The 22,462-nt window shown below is 51.9% G+C and overlaps 1 protein-coding gene across 2 annotated transcripts in view; it reads left to right on the top strand.

Annotated features, from left to right (window-relative positions):
- The first annotated feature begins 3,311 nt into the window (after positions 1–3,311).
- The window catches only part of ARAP3 (ArfGAP with RhoGAP domain, ankyrin repeat and PH domain 3), a 28,776-nt gene continuing 9,625 nt past the window's right edge, over positions 3,312–22,462 (top strand). Inside the window, exons 1-19 of one of the 2 annotated variants that reach the window (XM_025389357.1) lie at positions 3,312–3,372; positions 5,033–5,573; positions 5,720–5,781; positions 5,886–5,997; positions 11,144–11,347; positions 11,482–11,551; positions 11,815–11,935; positions 12,023–12,207; positions 12,290–12,396; positions 12,647–12,846; positions 12,952–13,037; positions 13,180–13,362; positions 13,533–13,668; positions 14,305–14,421; positions 14,869–15,016; positions 15,126–15,228; positions 18,179–18,398; positions 20,059–20,122; positions 20,351–20,514. In XM_025389357.1, the coding sequence (XP_025245142.1) occupies positions 5,050–5,573; positions 5,720–5,781; positions 5,886–5,997; positions 11,144–11,347; positions 11,482–11,551; positions 11,815–11,935; positions 12,023–12,207; positions 12,290–12,396; positions 12,647–12,846; positions 12,952–13,037; positions 13,180–13,362; positions 13,533–13,668; positions 14,305–14,421; positions 14,869–15,016; positions 15,126–15,228; positions 18,179–18,398; positions 20,059–20,122; positions 20,351–20,514 (2,806 nt within the window). In that variant the 5' untranslated portion in view covers positions 3,312–3,372; positions 5,033–5,049. Of the gene's footprint in view, positions 3,373–4,710; positions 5,574–5,719; positions 5,782–5,885; positions 5,998–11,143; positions 11,348–11,481; positions 11,552–11,814; positions 11,936–12,022; positions 12,208–12,289; positions 12,397–12,646; positions 12,847–12,951; positions 13,038–13,179; positions 13,363–13,532; positions 13,669–14,304; positions 14,422–14,868; positions 15,017–15,125; positions 15,229–18,178; positions 18,399–20,058; positions 20,123–20,350; positions 20,515–22,462 lie in introns of those variants that run through there. The other variant, XM_025389358.1, reaches the window with a different exon arrangement.

The raw sequence follows: 22,462 nt of genomic DNA, 5'->3' as shown, positions 1-22,462 counted from the left end.
AGAGGAGGCAGGGCGGGGTGGCTCACACCTATAATCCCAGCACTCTGGGAAGCCGAGGCAGGAGGATCACTTGAGGTCAGGAGTTCGAAACCAGCCTAGCCAACATGGTGAAACCCCATCTCTACTAAAAAATGCAAAAATTAGCTGGGTGTGGTGGCAGGTGCCTATAGTCCCAGCTACTCTGGAGGCTGAGGCGGGAGAATTGCTTGAACCCAGGAGGCGGAGGTTGCAGTGAGCCGAGATTATACCACTGCACTCCAGCCTGGGTGACAGAGCAAGGCTTCATCTCTGGAAAAAAAAAAAAAAAAGAAAAAAAGAAAAAAAAAAAAAAAGAGAAAGACAGACAGGATGGGGAAGAAGAAACCTGTGCTTCCCAGTCCAGAGCCTAAGACCCAGGATCACCCCCTTGTCTAGCTCCCAGGGACCCTAGAAGCAATGGATTCTCTTTGCTCCACTGCGGCCAGGCTACAGAGATCCCCTTGAGTCTGTCCTATACTTTCAGAGACAGATTGTGAAGACAGAGAAAGACAGACACAGACAGAGGGACAGACAGACACAGGCAGAGACAGAAAGAGAGACAGACACAGCGGACATCACAAAGAGATTCAGAGAGCGAAGAAAGATAGAAGTACATTCAGGGGAACACAGGAAAAGAAATAGAGAGACAGAAATAGGAAAAGAGACAGAGCAATAGAGATAGAGGCAGAGAGAAGAGAATAGAAACTGAGAAGGAGAGCCAGGGAGGTAGAGAAGGAAGACACAAGCCAGGGCCCAGAAGCCTCCACCCGCCCCATATCATTGAGCCAAAGAAGGAAAGTGGGGTCTGAGGGAGGAAGCCAGGTCTCCCTCTCTGTGGCTCTGCCCCATCATCTGGCATTGGTGTCCTTAACTTGGAGTCAGTGGACTTGGATGGGAAAAGAATATTACTTTCACTACACTAATCTCTAGCTGAAATTTAACATTTCCTCCAATTATGACAATAGCAACAAACCAGTCATTTTAGCTATAACTATGGCTTTGTCACCAGTAGAAATCACATATATTTTTATATCATATTACAGTATTGCAGATCTTTTGAAATACCATTTATGCTCATCACTGCGTCAAAATTATGTGAGGTATCAACCTACCACTAGATCTTATTTAAAGCATTAATAAAGAAGCACATATATTACTATATCACATTGGTTTTATACCTGTATTACAACATAATTGGTTTCCTTCATAATCCTATATATTTTATTTTATGCATTTTAAAATATTATTCTGAGATAAGGCCGCATACTTTACCAGATTGCCAAAGGGGAACATGGCACAAAAAGGTTAAGAACTCTTGCATCTAGCCCCTGACCCAGACCCCTCGGCACCCATTCCTCAAAACTCCCTGTGTCTATTACTGTCTTTTCCTGCTCTGTTATTTTGCTGGGTTAGTCTGAGTCCTTCAAGAAGAAGCTGCCAAGGCAGAATGCAAGGATTTGACTAGGGGAGATGCCTGTGAGAGAGGAAGGGAGCCTGGAGTTGGGAGAGCTGTGAAGGAGAGAGAGAAGGAAGAAAGGTTGAGAGGAGCATCCTAGAACACCAGTCAAAGGAAAGTTCAGCAAAGCCACTGGGAAATTCTTGAACCAAAGTCAGCTGTCAGAGGACTCCCCTATCTCCCGGGAATGAGTCTACCTTAGGATCTCTGCTGAGCTCTGTCACTGGCTGGGAGCAGCCCAGTGGGAAGCTGGCCTTAGATTTCAGACAGAAGCAGCTGGGGTCACTGGTTAATTTCACTCCTCACAGTGTAAGGTCTGTGAGGAGCATTCTCACTGCCACCATAGTTGCCCATTCAGATAAAAGGACGTGGTGCAGGGGTCCTGTCCAGGGCAGTAGGCCAGCATGGTAGTTATAGATGTAGACTTGCAGAGTTGGCTATTTTCTAACTGCAGGGTCTTGAGCAAGTTATTTAATGCTCCCTTTCTCCTTATATGTAAAATAGAGGTGATAAAATTCCTTATTTATAGGGATATTTGTGAGGATTAATTAAAGTTTGCAAAGCAATGTTTACATAGAGCCTGGAGCACGGTCAGCTCTCAATAATTGGTAGCCCTTATTATAGCCACTGCAATTATTAATTATTACTATCATTCTCTTTCTCAAAGGGAAGGTCAGGAAAGTGGGGCTCCAGGAGGCTGAAGATGACAGTCCCTCCCCTAGCTGGGGCAGCTGGAAGAGGTGGGAACCGCTTCCTCCCACTCCCCTGAGGCAGGGGTCTTCCCCTAGATACTGACAGTTCCTGTGTCTGCTGACTCACAGCCAACTTCCTCTCATACAAACAGGAAAACACAGCCGGCCAGCGCCACCCCCCCCCCAACACACACACACAGACACACACACACACACACACACACACACACACACACACACACACAGCCAAACACTGGCCCTGCTCAGAGAGGGAACTGCCTCCGCCCCCTGGGAGACAGGCTCCAGGACTGGGGTTCCGGCAAGACTAGGGAAGGACACTAGGGAAGGAGAGAGGAGCCATTCCTCCTCAGGTGTCCTCGGCATCCCCCTGAAATTTTAGGGTGGGAGAGTGGGGAAAAGGGGTGGCTTCTCCCACGAATGAAACAGCTGCTTGCTTGGTCACTGCGCTTGCAGGGCGTCAGCCTGTCCCAAAAAGGCAGCCCCAAACCTTGGTTTGGATGTAGGGATGCTGCCTTGCGGACCTTCATCCCTCGGAGGAACCTAGGCCAGGCCCTTAGGAATGGAAGTGGGGAGAAACAGACGGGGACCCCTCTGCTGGGCCTCTGCGCTTGTTGCCCAGGCCAAGTCTCTGGGCAGCTTGGAAGGTTGTGGCTCCCCATGAATTCTGGATGTCCAGCTTCTGTCCCCCCACTAAACTGGTTGCCAGGGTCCAGCACCCTGCTGGGCGTAGGAGAGGTGCCCTGAGGGCTTATGGTTCGACCTTTCCTCCTCACTTTTGGCAGGACTGGAGGGCACGGGTGCAGCGGAGAGGATGCAAAACCTTCCCTGGCACTCTCCCTTTCTCAGTTTCTACCTCCGTCCCAATCTCCGTCCCGGTCTCTGCCTCTTTGTCCCTCTCCCTGAGGTTGTCTTGGTCCCAACGTGTTCTGGTCCTTTCTCGGCCTGCGAGAGGGCACACTGGGGGCAGACTCGGAGATAAGCGCGGCGGTTGGGCAAGGAGCCCAAACCCTTTGGAGGCCTGCGCTTGCACAAGGAGTGGCCGGGGCCCCGCGGAGGGAACCGGCCGGGCGGGGCGGGGCTGGGCCCGTCGAGGGAGGGCAGAGGGGAGGCGGGGCCGGCGCGGCGGGACCCGGAGCCTCGGACGCGCGGCGGGCACCCGCGAGCGGACGGCGGCCGCGTAGTGAGGTGAGGACCCCCGTGCCCCCCGGGTCCCTGCTTCCCAGACTCCTCCCCATCACCTTCTCGAGGGCCTTCGTGGGCTCCCAGGGTCCCCTCGGCGCCGGCGGCCGTCCCCCTCCCCCCCCACGACCCGCCCCTCCCTCCTGCTGCCCGGCCTCTGCCCCATCATCCCTCCTCGCCCCCTCCCTCGTCGCAGCCTGCGCTGCCTGCCACTGCCCGCCCCGCCCCCGCCGCTCCTGTTCCGCGAGTACCTCGGCTCCCAGTCCCGTGCTCTCGAGCCCGGCCTGAGTCACCGGGAAACCAGGTCCTGAGTCAGGGCCCGAGGGTCAGCACGCGGGCCCTGGCTTGGGAATGAGGCCCAGCTGGAGAGAGGCAGAAGGAGGCCCACACTGATGCTGGGACGGAGAGGGCGTCCTGGTCACCGACAGAGCATAAGAGCAACAGGGAGAGAGCCTAGGCCGAGGAGGAAGACAGAAACCCAGGCTCAGAGGCAGACAGAGACACAGATACAACTCAAGATCTGGTTAGAATTGGAGACTGAGTCAGGGACAAGCTTAATGACAGAGAGCAAAACAGGGTGGGACAAGGAGAGGGACAAAGAAGGATTGAGAGGTTGAGATGGAGTGGGGCAGGGACAGGGACAAGGCAGAGATAAAACTCAGGGGCCACAGGATTAGAGACAGGTCTATGAAATAGACTGGGGTCAGGGTCAGGCTGGCAGAAGGGGGACAGAGCAGAGACCTGAGCCCAAGGGAATGGGCAGGGAAAAGGCAAGCTCAGAAAAGGAAGGCTTGGAGAAAGCAGAGGTGAGGGGTTGGCATTTCACACTGCTGAACTGCTACAGGGCATGTGCACACACATGTGAACAGCATGTGAACATGCTGCCAGTGGGTACCTCTGGAGTACCCCTGACCTCTGGTCCCTCATCTCTCTGGCCTGGTTCTCCGCCCCCATCCTTATTCTTCAATTAGCCTCCACCCAGGGCCGGGACCCCACACATTAGGACTGGTTAGGGCTCTCAGGGCAGCCTGACCAAGGCAGGCAGGATGTGGAGGCGGCCAGGGCTGGAGGGACAGGAAGGAAGTCTGAGCAGAGACAATAGGTGGAAGGGGAGGAGGGACTGGGAACAACCAGGATTAGGATGGCAGGCCTGTATACCTCGGCTCTGGAAACAAGAGGGAGCGGGGTCTGCACCTCCTTCCTCCTACCTAGGCTGCCCCTCTCCCCACCTTAGTCTACAGCTGATCTGGCCACATCATTGGCCCCTCTTCTGCATCTCCCAATCCCACTCTGCCCCACAGCATTCTAGCATCTTGTCCCATGCTTATTCAGTTGGATGTGCAGTCAGGCAGGGGCAGAGCTTTGACCCAGACCCAGGGTGGGCAGGAGCTGAGGGGCCAACTCTAGCACTGACTTGCTGTGAACCTGGGGCAAGCCCCTTCCCCTCTCTGGGCCTCGGTTTCCTTAACTTCAAATGAAGTCCCTTCCCTAAGTAGAGAGCCATTGCTGTTGTTCTGGGATGGATCTGCTTCCAGATCGCAGGCCTGTCAGCATCTTTCTTTGGAGGAAGATTGAAGGCTGGTGCTCACTGTCCAGGCCTCAGACCTTGGGGCAGGGAGGGGGATTCTCAGCCTGAGCCCTCCCTTCACCCTGCCCCTCCCCCCAGCAATGGCCTGAGCCCCCATGGCTGCCCCTCAGGACCTGGACATCTCTGTGTGGCTGGCCACGGTGCACCTGGAGCAGTATGCAGACACGTTCCGACGGCATGGCCTGGCTACAGCAGGTGCAGCCCAGGGCCTGGGCCACGAGGAGCTGAAGCAGTTGGGCATCAGCGCCACAGGGCACCGGAAACGCATTCTGCGCCTGCTGCAGACAGGCACCGAAGAGGGCTCCCTGGATCCCAAATCAGATAGTGCCATGGAACCATCCTCCAGCCCAGCTCCCCAAACCCAGCCCCCTAAACCCGTGCCAAAGCCCAGGACCGTGTTTGGTGGACTCAGTGGCCCTGCCACCACTCAGAGACCTGGGCTGAGCCCAGTCCTCGGGGAACCAGGAGTGTCCAGGAGCCCAGAGCCCAGCCCAAGGCCGCCTCCTCTCCCCACTTCCTCCACTGAGCAGTCTTCAGCCCTAAATACTGTGGAGATGATGCCTAATTCCATCTACTTCGGCCTGGACCTAAGAGGCAGGGCACAGGCAGCTCAGGAAAAGTGAGTGGGGTTGGCTCCCTAGGGACTGATGCTGGGGGGAGTGGGGAGGAGAGCATGAATTGGACAGAGGCGGAGGCGGGGAGCAGGGCATGAAGGCTTGTTCTTCCTCCTCTCTCCCTAAGTAACCAATAGACCTTTCCCTTCAGGGCCCCAGACAGCTCCCAAACCACTGCCCCCACCCCTGCCCTCAGGCCCACAGCAGGCACAGGTAACTGGATTATCATGGGTTGGGGGAGAGGGATAGTGCCCTCAGGACCTCATACACTCCCAGCAATCTCCTCTTCCCTGTGCGTTCCCCTCTCCTCCTGCCAGTGCACATAATGGATCCTGGTTGTCTGTACTATGGTGTCCAACCTGTGGGGACTCCAGGGGCCCCCGACAGAAGAGAGGGCAGAGGTGTTTGTCAGGACAGGGCTGAACACAGGTGAGTACTAAACAGGGAAGTGGTGGGAGGGAGGAGCAGGTGAGTCGGTGGTGGCCGTGTATCCAGTTATTCAACAAACATGCATTGAGTATTCACCAGCCAGGCACTCAAGATACAGGATGAGTATCACAGACCCAGTGCCACCCTCAAGCAACTTGTGACTCAGTGGGACAGACTGGGAATAAAACAAGTAGACAAACGAATGGTCGTATAATGGAAAATTGGGAGAAGTGCTTTTCTTTCTTTCTTTTCTTTTTTTTTTCTTTTGAGATGGAGTCTTGCTCTGTTGCCCAGATTGGAGTGCAATGGCACAATCGGCTCACTGCAACCTCCGCCTCCTGGGTTTAACCAATTATCCTGTCTCAGGCTCCTGAGTAGCTGGGATTACAGGTGCATGCCACCATGCCCGGCTGATTTTTGTGTTTTTAGTAGAGATGGAGTTTCGCCATGTTGGCCAGGCTGGTCTCGAACTCCTGACCTTAGGTGATCCTCCCGCCTTGGCCTCCCAAAGTGCTGGCATTACAGGCGTGAGCCACCATGCCCAACTAGGAGAAGTGCTTTTCATTTTTTCATTCAACAAATATTTATTGAACAACTATCATATACGAGATGTAGATGCTTGGGATAGATTAGTGTACACAGAAATCCCTGCCCTTGTGGGGAGGTAGTCCATTAACAATAAACATAATACATTAAATATTATAGAATGTTTAAAAGGTATTAAGTGCCATGGAAAAAATAGAGCAGGGTAAGAGGGCTGGGAGGTTGGCTGAGGGCACTGCAATTTTTCATTTACAGTTAGCAGAGCGTTAAGAAGATGGCATTTGATCAAAAACTTGAAGGAAAGGAGGTGAAGGAGTTAGCCATGAAGATAACTGGGGGAAGAGTGCCCTAGGTAGGGCGAGTGACTGGAACAGAGGCCTCAAGGCGGGTGTATGCCCAAGGGGATCCAGGAGCAGTGAGGAGGCCAGGGCATCTTGGCTGGGGCAGGTGGGCCATGGTGGGAGGAATGGCAGGAGATGAAGTCAGAGAGGTGAAAGAGGCTAGATAAGGGCCGGACACAGTGGCTCATGCCTGTAATCCCAGCACTTTGGGAGGCCAAGGTGGGCGGATCACCTGAGGTCAGGAGTTCGAGAGCAGCCTAGCCAACATGGTAAACCTCGTCTCTACTAAAAATACAAAAAAATAGCCAGGTGTGGTGGTGGGCACTTGTAGTCCCAGCTACTCAGGAGGCTGAGGCAGGAGAATGGTGGGAACCCGGGAGGTGGAGCATGCAGTGAGCCAAGGTCATGCCACTGCACTCCAGCCTGGGCAACAGAGTGAGACTCTGTCTCAAAAAAAAAAAAAAAAAAAAAAAAAGGAAAAATAGCTGGGAGTGGTGGCGCATACCTGTAGTCCCAGCTACTAGAGAGGCTGAAGCAGGAGAATCACCTGAACCAGGGAGGTGGAGGTTGCAGTAAATCAAGATCATGTCACTGCCCTCCAGCCTAGACAACAGAGTGAGACCCTGGTTTTTTTTTTTTTTTTAAAAACCAACAAAACAAAAACAAGAGGCCAGATAAGGCAGGAGCTTGTAGGGACTTTGGCTTTTACTCTAAGTGAAATGGGAAGCCATTGAGGGGTTTTGACTTTATAAAGGGATCCCCCTGGTTGCTGTGTTGGGAGTGGTCTGTAGCGGGCAAAAGGAGAGGCAGAGAGACCAGTGGGGAGGTTTTTGTAGTAATGTAGGTGAGAGACCTCAGAGTACAGTGATAGTAGCGGAGATGATGACAAGTGGCTTTATTTTGAAGGCAAACTGTCAGATTAACTTGGGGTGTGAGAAAAAAAGAGCAGTCAAGAATGACCTTGAGGGCTTCCGTCTGAGCTGGTGCTGACCAGTATGGTAGCCATTAGCCACACGTGACTACTGGGCCTATGAAATGTGGCTAGTCTCCATTGAGATGCACAATAAATGTAAAACACCTGCTAGATTTCAAAGACTTAATATGAGAAAAAGCAATACTGGATGAATATAATAAATATAAACATAAATTATGTTTATATTTTATGTTGATTACAGAAGTTTTATGTAGTAAAAATAGTCATTTTCATGTTGATTAGATACTAAAATGTTAATGTTTAGGATATATTGGGTTAAATAAAATACATTATTAAAATTAATTTCACCTGTTTCTTTTAATTTTTTTAAACATGGCTACTGAAAAGTTTAAAATTACATATTTGGTTCGCATTGACTTCTGCTGGATAGCACTGTCCTGAGCACCTGAAAGTTCCTGGAGCCGCCACGGTCTGAGATGGGAAAGACTGTGCTAAGGCAGGTGGGAGGTGAGGGTAGATTAGGAGTGCAGTTCTGGAAGTGTTGAATTTGAGGTGTAAGTTATACCTCCAAGAAGAAGTGAAAAATAGACCACCAGGTAGACAAGTCTAGAGTCTGGGGAGAGGTCAGAGCTAGAGACCTAAACTTGGGAGTTGTCAGCGCTTAGATGGGTGCATAGAGCTGTGAGCGAGTGCAGATAGAGAAGAGGACCAAGATCAAAGCCCTCATGCACTCCCATATCTAGAGGTTTGGGAGAAGAGGAAGAATCTACAAAATGGACAGAAGAGAAATAGACAGCAAATAAAAGGCCAGGAGAATATGATGTCATAGGAGCAAAGTGAAGAAAATGGAGGAGAAGAAGGGAGAGGCCAACTGTGTCCTACGCTTTCTGAGGGGTCTGCTACTGTGTATGATGGGACTTAGAATTGACCCTTGGAATTGGAGGTCACTGGGGATCTTGACAAGTACAGTCTCAGAGTGATGGGGTGAAAGCCCAGTCAGAGTGGGTTTTAAGAGAGAATAGAAAAGTATAGACAGTGTCTTTTGAGGAATTTTTCCGCAAAGAAGAGCAGAGAGTTGGAATGATTGTTGCTAGGGGAAGTAGAGTCAAGAAAAGAGTTTTTATGTTGTTGTTTTTGAGACGGAGTCTTGCTCTGTGGCCCAGGTTGGAGTGCAGTGGCATGATCTCGGCTCACCGCAACCTCTGCCTTCTGGGTTCAAGTGATTCTCCTGCCTCAGCCTCCTGAGTATCTGGGACTACAGGCATGTGCCACCACGCCCAGCTAATTTTTGTACTTTTAGTAGAGACAGGGTTTTTCACCATGTTGGCCAGGATGGTCTCGATCTCTTGACCTTGTGATCCGCCTGCCTCGGCCTCCCAAAGTGCTGGGATTACAGGCGTGAGCCACCGTACCCGTCCAAGAAGAGTTTTTACTGGATGCAATGTTATGTAGGTTTGTAGGTGAATAGGAATGATCTGGTAGGGAGGGACAGTTATGTACGGGAGAGGAGAGTGAGGGATGTCTGGAGTGATTGTGTGGGTGAGAGCAATAGGCTTAAGTGCACAGAGGAGGGTCTGGCTTTAGACACGGGTGTTTATTATAGTCACAGGAGGAAGGCAGAATATGTGCGTGAAGTTGGGTAAACATGGCACTGGGAGTCTGTGGGGGTTCTTATCTGATTACTTCAATTTCTCAGTGAAGTAGGAAACAGGCTGCAGTAGCGGTTCTCAACGTTAGCTGGGGAACTTTTAAAACTACAAGTGCCTGGGCCCTCTCCCAGAGATTCGAATTTAAGTGTCTGGTGTGGAGCCCATGTACTGATATTTTTTAATGTTTCCCAAGTTATTTTGTGCTGTTGAGGTTGAGAACCCCTGGAAAGTGATAGAGAATACTAGAGGAATCTACTCAGATTAGTTAAGGGAGGCCTCTCTGAGAAGATGACATAAGCAGAGACCTGAAGGATGAGAAAAAAGCAGCCCAGGGAAGCATGGAAGGAGGCAAGTTCTAGGTAGAGGGAAGAGTGTGTGCAAAGGCTCTGAAACACGGAGGAGAATGTGGCTGTAAGCAAGGGCCAGGGCAACACAGGATGCAGTCAGGGGAGTGTCTGTGGGCCTTAGTGTACAAGTTCTTGCAGCCCATTGGAATTTGGGTTTAACCAAAGTGCAAATGGGACATTATTAAAGGCTTCCTGCAAGGGAGTAAAATGGTCTCATCTGCATTTGTAAAAGAGCACTTTGGTGCCTGTGGGAGAATGAGTGTGGGAGGGAGGGCAAGAATGAAAGCAGGTGACCAGTTAGGGAATTTGTATCACCCTGGTGAGAGTTGATAGGAACTTGGTGCTTGGTCCAGGGAGAGTTCAAGAACGTTTTGGAGAAAGAGTCAAGACATATTGATTAGCCATGGGCAACCATGACAGGCAGCCATCTACACAGCCCTTCCCCGTCTTTTCCATCCGAGTCATATTAATGGCACAGAAGATGGACTGAAATTTTCCCAATAAAAATTCCAAGTATGCTCAGGAAAGCAGCTCCATGCCAATCTTAAGGGTTTTGAACCTCCCTATTCCCCTGTTTGAAAAGCAGATCCAGACTGGGCACAGTGGCTCACGCCTGTAACCCCAACAATTTGGGAGGCCAAGGTGGGAGGATCACTTGAGCCCAGGAGTTTGAGACCAGCCTGGGCAACATAGCGAGACCTCATCTCTACTAAAAATAAAAATTAAAAAATTAGCCAGGTGTGGTGGCCAGCACATGCCTGTAGCCCCAGCTACTCAGGGTGGGAGGATCCCTTGAGCCCAGAAGTTCAAGGCTGCAGTGAGCCATGATTGCACCACTGTGCTCAGCCTAGGCAGCAGAGAGAGAGAGACACCCTGTCTCAAAAGAGGCTGGGCGTGGTAGCTCACGCCTGTAATCCCAACATTTTGGGAGGCCAAGGCGGGTGAATCACCTGATGTCAGGAATTTTCGACCAGCCTGACCAACATCGAGAAACCCCATCTCTACTAAAAATACAAAATTAGCCGGGCGTGGTAGCGTATTCTTGTAATCCCAGCTACTCAGGAGGCTGAGGCAGGAGAATCGCTTGAACCCCAGAGGCGAAGGTTGCGGTGAGCCGAGATCGCACCGTTGCACTCCAGCCTCAGCAACAGGAGCGAAGCTCCATCTCAAAAAAAAAAAAAAAAAAAAGAAAGAAAAAAAGAAAAGAAAAGCAGATCCAGCACCTGCTAGGCATTCTATTCTTAGGTGATGTGAGTAGGATGGAGAAGGTACAAAGAGGGTGTCCAGGGTACTTGTCTAATGTGTGTCCCTCCCTGTCTTGGCCCCCACAAGGCTCAGCAGGCAGGATCTGGAGGCACGGGAGGATGCTGGCTATGCCAGCCTTGAGCTACCTGGAGACTCCACTCTCTCATCACCCACCCTGGAAACAGAGGAGACCAGTGATGACCTCATTTCACCCTATGCCAGCTTTTCCTTCACGGCAGACCGCCCCACGCCCCTGCTCAGTGGCTGGCTAGACAAGCTCTCCCCTCAGGGGTGGGTGCTGGGAGGGGAAGGGAGGGAGAAGAGAGAGGCTGGGAGGTGGTTGCACGGGAAAGTGCCCCCAGACCCTATGATCCCCCTAACCCCATGCAACCTCAAACAGTGATCTTGGCTTCTTCCTTCCTCAGAAACTATGTCTTCCAGAGACGCTTTGTGCAGTTCAACGGGAGGAGTCTGATGTACTTTGGCAGTGACAAGGTGGGGGGCTAGGAGATGTGACATGGAGATGAGGGAGAGGGAGGGCTGAGAGGGGCTCAGAATTGGAAGGAGGGAAGTCCATGGTGTATGTAGGGGGGCAGTGACTGCATAACTGATGTCAGCATTTAAGGTAGCTGGCTTAGCAGCTGTACCCACTGCTTGTGGATTGAATGCCAATCTCATAAAATCTGGGGCAGGACCCAGGGGTTGGCACACATGGTTCAGTTCCTGTCCTCGTGGGTCATTGAGCTCTCTCTCTGCAGGACCCCTTCCCTAAGGGTGTGATACCTTTGACTGCCATTGAGATGACCCGCAGCAGCAAGGACAACAAGTTCCAGGTCATCACCGGCCAGAGGGTGTTCGTGTTCCGCACAGAGAGTGAGGGTGAGGGCCACAGCTCCCTGAGTCAGGGCAGGAGGGAGGGAGGCTGTGTGCGCAATAGCCACTGACCTGCTTCTCCATCCCCACCAGCTCAGCGGGACACGTGGTGCTCCACACTGCAGTCCTGTCTGAAGGAGCAGCGCCTCCTGGGCCACCCCAGGCCCCCCCAGCCACCCCGACCCCTCCGCACGGGCATGCTGGAGCTGCGTGGACACAAGGCCAAGGTGTTTGCTGCCTTGAGCCCTGGAGAGCTGGCACTGTACAAGAGTGAGCAGGTGAGGAGAGCCGGGTGAGGGCTGAGGGGCCTGAACTAGTCTCTTCTGGCACCTCACGATGCCCACCCCCTGACCCCACCAGGCCTTCTCTCTGGGCATCGGGATCTGCTTCATCGAACTGCAGGGCTGCAGCGTTCGGGAGACCAAGAGTCGAAGCTTCGACCTGCTCACACCCCATCGCTGCTTCAGGTGGGGCCTGGGCCAGTGGGAGGCAAGGCTGGGGGACTTTTGGGGGAGGCACAAGGGTGCAGAGGACTGGAGGCCTCCTCAGTAGTACGTCAGAGGGTGTGCACGGATGGTAGTCCAGTGAGCTGGGTCAAGATGTCAGAAGGGTCTGGGCTGCCCCAGGTGTGGCCTGTGGTGGCTCCTGCAGCAAGGGCCAGGGGGATGGGACATGGTGGGTAGGTCCATGCCCATGGACTGGCTGTCAACCCCTCAGCTTCACAGCCGAGTCTGGGGGTGCTCGGCAGAGCTGGGCGGCCGCTCTGCAGGAAGCAGTAACCGAGACCCTGTCTGACTACGAGGTGGCTGAGAAGATCTGGTCTAATCGGGCCAACCGGCATTGTGCAGACTGTGGGTCCTCCCGCCCAGACTGGGCCGCTGTCAATTTGGGGGTGGTCATCTGCAAGCAGTGTGCAGGTGAGGACTGGCCTCAAGCCTATGTGGGGAACAGGAGGTCTGGGACTAGAGGGCTCAGGGTACCCATGCACCATGCCCCTCACACCCTCACACACCCTCAAACAGGTCAGCACCGGGCCCTGGGTTCCGGGATCTCCAAGGTGCAGAGCCTGAAGCTGGACACGAGTGTCTGGAGTAATGAGATAGTGCAGGTGAGGGGCAGAAGAGGGAGAAAGAGGGAGGGGTAGAAGGGAGCATCCAGAAGCAGGCCTTGGGCCAGCCTGGGGACAGGAATGGAACATCTGAGGACTCTTGAGTTCCTGTCACCTGCCTTTGCCCCTTGTCATCCCACAGTTGTTCATTGTCCTGGGAAATGATCGTGCCAACCGCTTCTGGGCAGGGACCCTACCCCCAGGTGAGGGACTGCATCCAGATGCGACCCCTGGCCTCCGGGGTGAGTTCATCTCCCGAAAGTACCGGCTGGGTCTCTTCCGGAAGCCCCACCCTCAGTACCCAGATCATAGCCAGCTTCTCCAGGTAGGCGGGACAGAGCAGGGCTGATCTGGGGTGGAGGAGGGGTCAGGAAACACTCTCTGGGGTTGGAATGCCTAGACTTGGGTGGTGGGGACTGTTTTGGGTGATCATACGACTGTCCCCAATGCTCTGTTTGGGATTTGGGGCTGACAGAGGCCCTTCCCTCCCTGCAGGCACTGTGTGCAGCTGTGGCAGGACCTAACCTGCTGAAGAACATGACCCAGCTCCTCTGTGTTGAGGCCTTCGAGGGCGAGGAGCCCTGGTCTCCACCAGCCCTTGATGGCAGCTGCCCTGGCCTCGTGCCCCCAGGTCATCCCCCAAGTGCCTCCTCTCTCCCCCACAGGAATTCTCAGACCCAACCTATGATTCACTTCTTCCAAGGGGCCCCAATTAGCTGATCACAGTGGCCCAGCCTGGGCAGTTTCCCAAATCCTCAGATCCTCCAGGGCCTATCTCCTGATGTCATGCGATAGCTGATGATGGTCATGGCTGGGGAGGGTCTGGGTGTTCCAGGTGCTAGTGCTGGTCCACCCCAGACAGGGCCAATCCATAGGTCAGGGCTAGTCTCCCTGGAGACAGTCTGATCTCTCAAAGAAGTGATCAGCTTAGTTACACTCATCTCCATTGGTCAGGCCAGTGGGGCTGAGACCCTTACAGGATGGCACATGCCCTGAGGTGCCCACCCAGAGCTAACAGCCTGGTTGGCTGGCTGGTGGGGAGAGGCAGTGGGCAGGGGCTGGGCCAGAGGCCTCCCCGTCTCGTTACCCCCTGCCTCTCTGTTTTGCAATCTGGGTAGTGAGGGATCCAGCTCCACTGGGCTCTACTTGGCTGTGCTGCCAGTGGAGTCAGGTCCCACTGTCTTTCTCCATTTCATCCCTTCCCCAGAGGGGGTCAGGTGATCCCATTGCACTTGGTTGACCTTACTACTTCCCCTTCCCCTTGCAGACCCCTCCCCTGGTGTGTACAATGAGGTGGTGGTGCCTGCTACTTACAGCGGCTTCCTGTACTGTGGTCCTGTCACCAACAAAGCTGGACCCTCACCCCCTCGCAGGGGCCGGGATGGTGAGGGGGAGCCAAGGGATGGGAGGATACAGGGACAGAAAGTGGATGGGTGTGAGTGTACTGCAGAGGGACAAAGAGGTGAGAGCTGGGATGGGAAAGTAGGGCCATGCCTGGGAATAGGTTGGGGTCCTGGGGATGAGAGAGAGACCATGCCAGGTGGCAGCATTGAGTGATAGTTAAGAGCATCTGTTCTGAAGTCAGACTGTCTGGGTCAAATCCCAGCTCTGCTACTTCCTACCTATGTGTCTTGGGCGAGCTACTGAAACTGACCCTCAGTTTCCCCATCTGCAAAACAGGACTGAGTATAACACCTCATAGGGTTATTGTGAAGATTTCATGGGATCATATATGGGCAAAGGGCTTGACACAGAATAAATATCTGGTAAATGGGAACTATGACAGTGGGGGCAGAGGTCTGCTACCCCTGACTATCTCCCTTCTCCTTAGCTCCCCCCCGCCTATGGTGTGTGCTGGGAGCAGCTCTGGAAATGTTTGCATCAGAAAACAGCCCTGAACCCCTCAGCCTCATACAGCCCCAGGATATTGTATGTCTGGGTGTGAGCCCCCCACCCACTGACCCAGGTGACCTTGACAGGTAATAGCCCTCCTGTGCTCACTGAGCTTCCCCTTTTCTCTTCCCAACCTCCAGCCTGACAGCCCCCTCATTGGTCCGATTCTCCTCCCTGACCTCATCTTCTCTCCAGGTTCCCCTTTTCCTTTGAGCTCATCCTCACTGGGGGGAGGATCCAGCATTTTGGCACCGATGGAGCTGACAGTCTGGAGGCCTGGACTAGTGCTGTGGGCAAGGTGAGACAGGAGAGCGCCCTCTGCAGCAACTCGTGCTTTCCTTGTCCCCACGTGCTCCCATCTTCTCTCTTATTTCTACAGCCACTTCTTCCACTAACAGCTAAGGGTGACTGAGCACATATTCTGTGCCAGGCCCTGTGTTAAGCACTGCCCTCTCGATATCTCATTTAATTTTCACAACCACCCTCAGAGGTAAGGTTTTACGTATAAGGAAACTAAGTTTTAGAGTTTACGAATTCACTTGGTCAAGGTCACAGAGCTAGGAGGCAGCAGAGCACAGGACTAAAATTCAGGCCTCTGTCTGCAAAGCTCATGGCCCAAACCTCGCTGTGCCAATGCCTCCTCCCACGAAGAAGCTGGCTCTGATTCCCACTACCTACCCTCTGCTCCAGTTTTCCAGCAAGCCCAGAGGCAAAGCTACCTTCATATTTCCCAGCTTGTCCATTCTTAGATAAGCCAGTATCTCCCTCCTGTATGCCATTGCCAGAACTGAAAGTTCAGGCCCTGGAGTCAGACATCCTGGGATTGGAGTCTCACAACTCTTAGCCTTGTGAGCTTTTCCACATCTGTAGAGTGGGCGTAAAAGACGCACCCCCTAGGGTTGAGGATTAAATGACATGTGAGGCCCACACACAGCAAGCCCTCAGTATGTGGGCGTTGAAATAATAATGATGGTAGTGATGATGACAATGATGACGACAATCTCTCCCATCCTAAGACAGTTTTTCCCTAAGATCTGTTCCATCTTCAACTTTTCACCCTGGTGCCTTCCTTTCCCTCCTGACAATGCGTCAGAAAGTCGTGTGCAGCCTGCAGTTCCCCTTTGACCCCTTGCAGCTGCCCTCCTCTGCCCATGCCCTTCTGAACTGCTACCCAGCAGGTCACCAGTGCCTTCTCATTTCCAAGGGCTAAGGCTGCCTCCCAGCCTCACCAGGTCATCTCTGCAGCATCTGGCACTCCTGTATGGGAAATGCTCCACTGCTCTGGCTTTTGACCACCTTCTCCCAGGCCTCCTACAACTCCTCACACTAACACATTGTCTCTATATCTTTTCAAGGCTCTGTCGTGGCCCTCCCAACCAGGTTTAAGTCTCCTCTCATTATTATCTACATTTCCAAAAAGCTATCCTTTAAGGCAGTGCTACCCGGAGGGTGCTGTGAAGACTGTCACACCACACTAGCCCCTGGACTATGTGTTATGGTCCATGACAGGATAAGCACAGAACTTGAGAGTAAGCATTTAGAATATTTTATAGCAATTTGACATAGTAATTTTATGTGTTGAATCTAATTATTTTTAAAAAAGGGCTTGGGCCAGGCGTGGTGGCTCACACTTGCAAATCCCAGCACTTTGGGAGGCTGAGGCGGGAGGATTGCTTGAGCCCAGGAGTTTGAGAGGAGCCTGGGACCCCGTCTCTACAAAAAATAAAAGAATTAGCTAAGCATGATGGTGCTCACCTGTAGTCCCAGCTACTGGGGAGGCTGAGTTGGGAGGATTGCTTGAGCCCTGGAAGTTGAGCCTACAGTGAGCTGTGATCATGCCACTGCCCTTCAGCCTAGGTAAGTGAGGCCCGTCTAAAAAAAAAAGCGGGTCGGGTTGTATTCTTCGTTTTTTCATCCAGATTTTCTAGCAATTCACTTGTATTATTATTATTATTATTATTTTCTTTTTGAGATGGAGTTTCGCTCTTGTCTCCCAGGCTGGAGTGCAGTGACGAGATCTCGGCTCACTGCAACCTCCGCCTCCTGGGTTCAAGCAATTCTCATGCCTCAGCCTCCTGAGTAGCTGGGACTATAGGTGCACATGACCATGGCCAGCTAATTTTTGTATTTTTGGTAGAGATGGGGTTTCACCGTGTTGGTCAGGCTGGTCTCGAACTCCTGACCTCAGGTGATCCGCCTGCCTCGGCCTCCAAAAGTGCTGGGATTACAGGCTTGAGCCACCGCGCCTGGCCACTTTTATTATTTTTAGTGAAAATACAGTATTGGCTGGGCGTGGTGGCTCATGCCTGTAATCCCAACACTTTGGGAGGCTGAGGCAGGCAGATCACCTGAGGTCAGGAGTTTGAACCCGGGAGGTGGAGGTTGCAGTGAGCCGAGATCATGCCACTCCACCCTGGGAGAGAGGAGCGAAACTCCATTTCAATGAAAAAAAAAAAGAAAAAAAAAAAAAAGAAAGTACGGTATTGGTTAGTGACAGCTTGGGACTTTAAGAAAGAAAAAGGAAAAAAAGCTCTGATCCTTTACTGCAATTTACCGCAGGTAGTTTGAGAAGCACTGCTTTGCAGTCGATCTCAAACATCCTTTCCTCTATGAAGCTTCTCCCCAGCCCCCTAGGGTGGTGGGATTTCCCAGGGCATCATGAGTCTTCAGGTGTAGCATTTTTGGCTATAAAGAATGAGTATGCCTTTTTGGCTTGGGCAGTGGCTCGTGTCTGTAATCCCAGCACTTTGGGAGGCCAAGGTGGGCGTTTGAGACCAGCCTGAGCAACATGGCAAAACCCTATCTTTACAAAAAAAGTAAAATAGCCAGGTGTGATGGCATGCTCCTGTAGTCCCAGCTACTCAGGAGGTTGAGGTGGGAAGATCACCTGAGCTGGGGGAGGTTGAGGCTGCAGTGAGCCATGATCACAGCACTGCACAAGAATGAGTATTCTTTCTTACACCCACACCTCAATTAAGGGCTCAAGGCTGCCACACAGTGGTCTTCTTTATGTTGGGGAGAGCAAACTGAATTGAATTGAATTTCTTTCCTGTCTTTCTCCATCCATCTCATGTCTCCTCCTTGGCTGTCTCCTTTGTTCTCTCCAATCCCTTTCCATTCCTGTTTTTCTTCTGCTTTCTCTTTGTGTTTTTCTCTGCTTTTCCCTACCCCGGTCACTCTCATTTCTCTCCCCTGTTCCTTGTCTCTTCCCCCATCCCCCTTTCTCCTGTCCTCCCCTGCCTCTACAGTGGTTCTCCCCGCTGAGCTGCCACCAGCTGCTGGGTCCTGGGTTGCTGCGGCTGGGCCGCCTATGGCTGCGGTCCCCCTCCCATACAGCCCCGGCCCCTGGTGTCTGGCTGTCAGGGTTCGGCCTCCTTCGTGGTGACCACCTCTTCCTGTGCTCAGCGCCGGGCCCCGGCCCCCCAGCCCCTGAGGACATGGTGCATCTGCGGAGGCTACAGGAGATCAGTAAGCGGGGAGGTTTGGGGGGACAGGGATGAAGGGTGGCCATGGGGGTGCATAAGAGCAGACCTTTATTATTTGGGGTTTCTTACGGGAAACAGCAGAACATGGTGGCTTCAGGTACAAGCTCTGAAGGGAAACTGCCCAGCTTTTTTTTTTTTTTTTTTTGAGACTGAGTTTCACTCTTGTTGCCCAGGCTGGAGTGCAATGGCGCGATCTCAGCTCACAGCAACCTCCACTTCCTCAGCTCAAGCGATTCTCCTGCCTCAGCCTCCCAAGTAGCTAGGATTACAGGCATGCACCACCATGCCTGGCTAATTTTGTATTTTTTTAGTAGAGACAGGGTTTCTCCATGTTTGTCAGGCTGGTCTCGAACTCCTGACCTCAGGTGATCCACCCGCCTCGGCCTCCCAAAGTGCTGGGATTACAGGCATGAGCCACCACGCCCGGCAACTGCCCAGCTTTACACCCCACCTTCATCACTTCCTAGCTGTATATCCCTGGACAAGTTATTTAACCTCTCTGTGCCTTAGTTTCCTCATCTTTAAAATGGGTACCATAATAACATCTTCCTCAGAGGGTTGTAGTGAGGTTCAAATAGGGTAATGCATCTAAAACATGTATCACAGAGCCTGACAAGCATTTTTTAAGTGCTCAATAAATATTATTATTATTATTATTATTATTATTTTTGGAGACAGAGTCACGCCCTATCCCCCAGGCTGGAGTGCAAGGGCATGATCTCAACTCCTCAACTCACTGTAACCTCCACCTCCCAGGTTCAAGTGATTCTCATGTCTCAGCCTCCCAAGTAGCTGGGATTACAGGCACCTGCCACCACGCCCAGCTAATTTTTGTATTTTTAGTAGAGAAGGGGTTTCACCATGTTGGCCAGGCTGGTCTCGCACTCCTGACCTCAAGTGATCTACCCACCTTGGCCTCCCAAAGTGCTGGGATTACAGGAGTGAGCCACCACGCCCAGCCTATAAATGTTATTTTTTTTTTTTTTTTTTGAGACGGAGTCTCGCTCTGCCGCCCAGGCTGGAGTGCAGTGGCCAGATCTCGGCTCACTGCAAGCTCCGCCTCCCGGGTTTACGCCATTCTCCTGCCTCAGCCTCCCGAGTAGCGGGGACTACAGGCGCCCGCCACCTCGCCCGGCTAGTTTTTTGTATTTTTTAGTAGAGACAGGGTTTCACTGTGTCAGCCAGGATGGTCTCGATCTCCTGACCTCGTGATCCGCCCGTCTCGGCCTCCCAAAGTGCTGGGATTACAGGCTTGAGCCACCGCGCCCGGCCTATAAATGTTATTATTTGGAGTCACTTGCTGGTTGGGTCCTGGGAGAGGGGACTGGGTACCCTCGCTGCTTTCCTTTCTCCTAAAAGAGGAACAATGTAAGATAATATTTTAGGACTTTGGAAACAAGAGACCTGGGTTTGTGCTTAGTCTTGTCATTTTATAGCAAGTGATCTGGGGCAAGTTACTTAAACTTTCTGAGCTTAATGTGTCACCTATAAACTGGGAATAATAGTACATAACTCATAGGATTCAATTGAACATTTTTTGTAATCCTTCTAGCCTGGCATCTATGCAAGTTAAGCATTTAATAAATAATAGTCTCTGTAATGAAGATGATAATCATGAAAATGTCCACTGATTCTCCTCCCAGGTGTGGTTTCTGCAGCTGACACCCCAGACAAGAAAGAGTATTTGGTCCTGGTGGAGACAGGAAGGTAAATTGCCCTTGCCCTTGACCTGGGGCTCCCCTTCCTGGAGCCAAGCCCACACTCTGCAACCTGTCCTGCTGGGCTATTGCCCACTTCCTCAAAGTTTCTTCCCTTGCTCCAGGATGATTTGGGTTGGGTGTTGCTGCCCTCTGCTGGTGGCTCTGGGAAGTCTGATCCCCATGCATCTGGGCCTGTCAGAGGAGCTGGCTCTGATTCAGGCCTCTCCCGTCTCAGGACCCTGTATCTGCAAGGAGAGGGCCGACTGGACTTCACGGCATGGAACACAGCCATTGGGGGTGCGGCTGGTGGGGGCGGCACAGGGCTCCAGGAGCAGCAGATGAGCCGGGGTGACATCCCCATCATCGTGGATGCCTGCATCAGTTTCGTTACCCAGCATGGTGAGTAGGCACTGGCTGATGCTGAGCCAGTGGGGGGGGGGGGTGGGGGGAGGAGGGGGTGGATAACGTGAGCACGGACAGGGTGGAACATGAGCACAGCCTGGAAGAGCTTTGCCTCTAGAAACTGCAACTGGACCCCAGCTGGTCATATGACTCTTGGCAGGCTGCTTTGCTTTTCTGAACCTCAATTCCATCATCTGTAAAATGGGGCCAACGGTCCTCATTTTCCAGGATAATTGTGACAGTGAGACAATGCTTGTCAAGCCTTGAGTGCAGGGCCTGGCATGTAATAAGTGTTCAGAAGTTTCGTCAGAGTGTGGAGTAGGGGAGGAGCACTGAAAATGTGACTGAGGACACAGAGCCATGGCAAACAGTGAGCAGCTGTGGGGTGAGAGCTGAGCTGTGTGGCACATTCCCAGAAGTTTTAAGCAGAATTATTCTGTGTGAGAGGTTTTCCAGGCTTAAATGGTCAGCTGTGCAAATGGCCCCTATAATTCTTTGTGAGTTTTTGTTTGTTTGTTTTTTTGAGATGAAGTCTTGCTCTGTCGCCCAAGCTGGAGTGCAGTGGCATGATCTGGGCTCACTGCAACGTCTGCCTTTTGGGTTCAAGCAATTCTCCTGCCTCAGCCTCTCAAGTAGTTGGGATTACAGGTGTGCCCCACCACACCTGATAATTTTTATGTTTTTAGTAGAGATGGGTTTCACCATGTTGGCCAGGCTGGTCTCAAACTCCTGACCTCAGGTGATCCACCCACTTCGGCCTCCCAAAGTGCTGGAATTACAGGCGTGAGCCACCGCACCTGGCCCTTTGTTTTTTATCCAGTCTAAATAAGGACCAAAAAAATCTTTTTCTCCTGTGAACCCTCTTTAGAAGGCTGGACTCTTAAGAAGGAAAATTCACAGAAAACTAAGGTGGGCAGTACAGTCATCACTCAATATCCGCAGAGGATTGGTTCCAGGACCCCCGTGGATACCAAAATCCATGGATGCTCCCTCACATAAAATGGCATAGTATTTATTTGCATATAACCTAGGCACATCTTCCTGTATACTTTAAATCATCCCTAGATCATTTATAATACCTAATACAATGCAAGTGCTGTGGAAATAGTTGTTATGCTGTATTGTTTTTATTTGTATTTTGTTGTTGTTATATTGTTATCTCGGGGTTTTTGCCAAATATTTTTGATGTTGGTTGAATCTGCAGTTGTGGAGCCCATGGATACAGAGGGCTGACTGTAAGGAAAAAAACAGCACCTCCACAAACCTACAAAAAATTGTTACTAGTCATGGGAAATGGATAGTCAGTGGCTAATAACATTTTCCATGCCTTGGCAGTGGCCTTGTTCAGTGACCTCCCCCACTCGCTACATCCTTATCCTCTTCTCAACCTCTCTCGTGTTCAAAGGAGGAAATAAATCAGAGGCTCAGTGAGAAAGCCCTGAAGAAAGAATATGGGGCTGGACATGGTGGTTCAAGCCTGTAATCCCAGCACTTTGGGAAGCCGAGGCAGGTGGATCACCTGAGGTCAGGAGTTCGAGACCAGCCAGGCCAACATGGTGAAACCCCGTTTCTATTAAAATACAAAAATTAGCTGGCCATGGTGGCAGATGCCTGTAATCCCAGCTACCCGGGAGGCTGAGGCAGGAGAATCGCTGTGAGCTGAGGTTGCAGTGAGCTGAGATGGCACCACTTTACTCCACCCTGGGCAAAAGAGCAAAACTCCATCTCAAAAAAAAAAGAAAGAATCTGGGTGTTCATCCCCTTGCCTCCAAGGTTCCTGTACCACCACTGTTTAGTCAGCATACATTGGTTGAGCTGCTACCATGTGTCAGACAGTGGGGATATGGCAGTAAGCGGGGAGGGTCCTAGGAAGCTTATTTATTACCCATCTCTTGAGTAATAAATAAGAAAACAAATATAGTCTGTTCTTGTTATTTGTGGTAGT

Source organism: Theropithecus gelada, chromosome 6 (genome assembly GCF_003255815.1).
Source record: "Theropithecus gelada isolate Dixy chromosome 6, Tgel_1.0, whole genome shotgun sequence".
Classification (NCBI taxonomy): domain Eukaryota; kingdom Metazoa; phylum Chordata; class Mammalia; order Primates; family Cercopithecidae; genus Theropithecus; species Theropithecus gelada.
The sequence above is the reverse complement of the archived record's forward strand: the minus strand, read 5'-3'. Positions and strand labels throughout refer to the sequence as shown.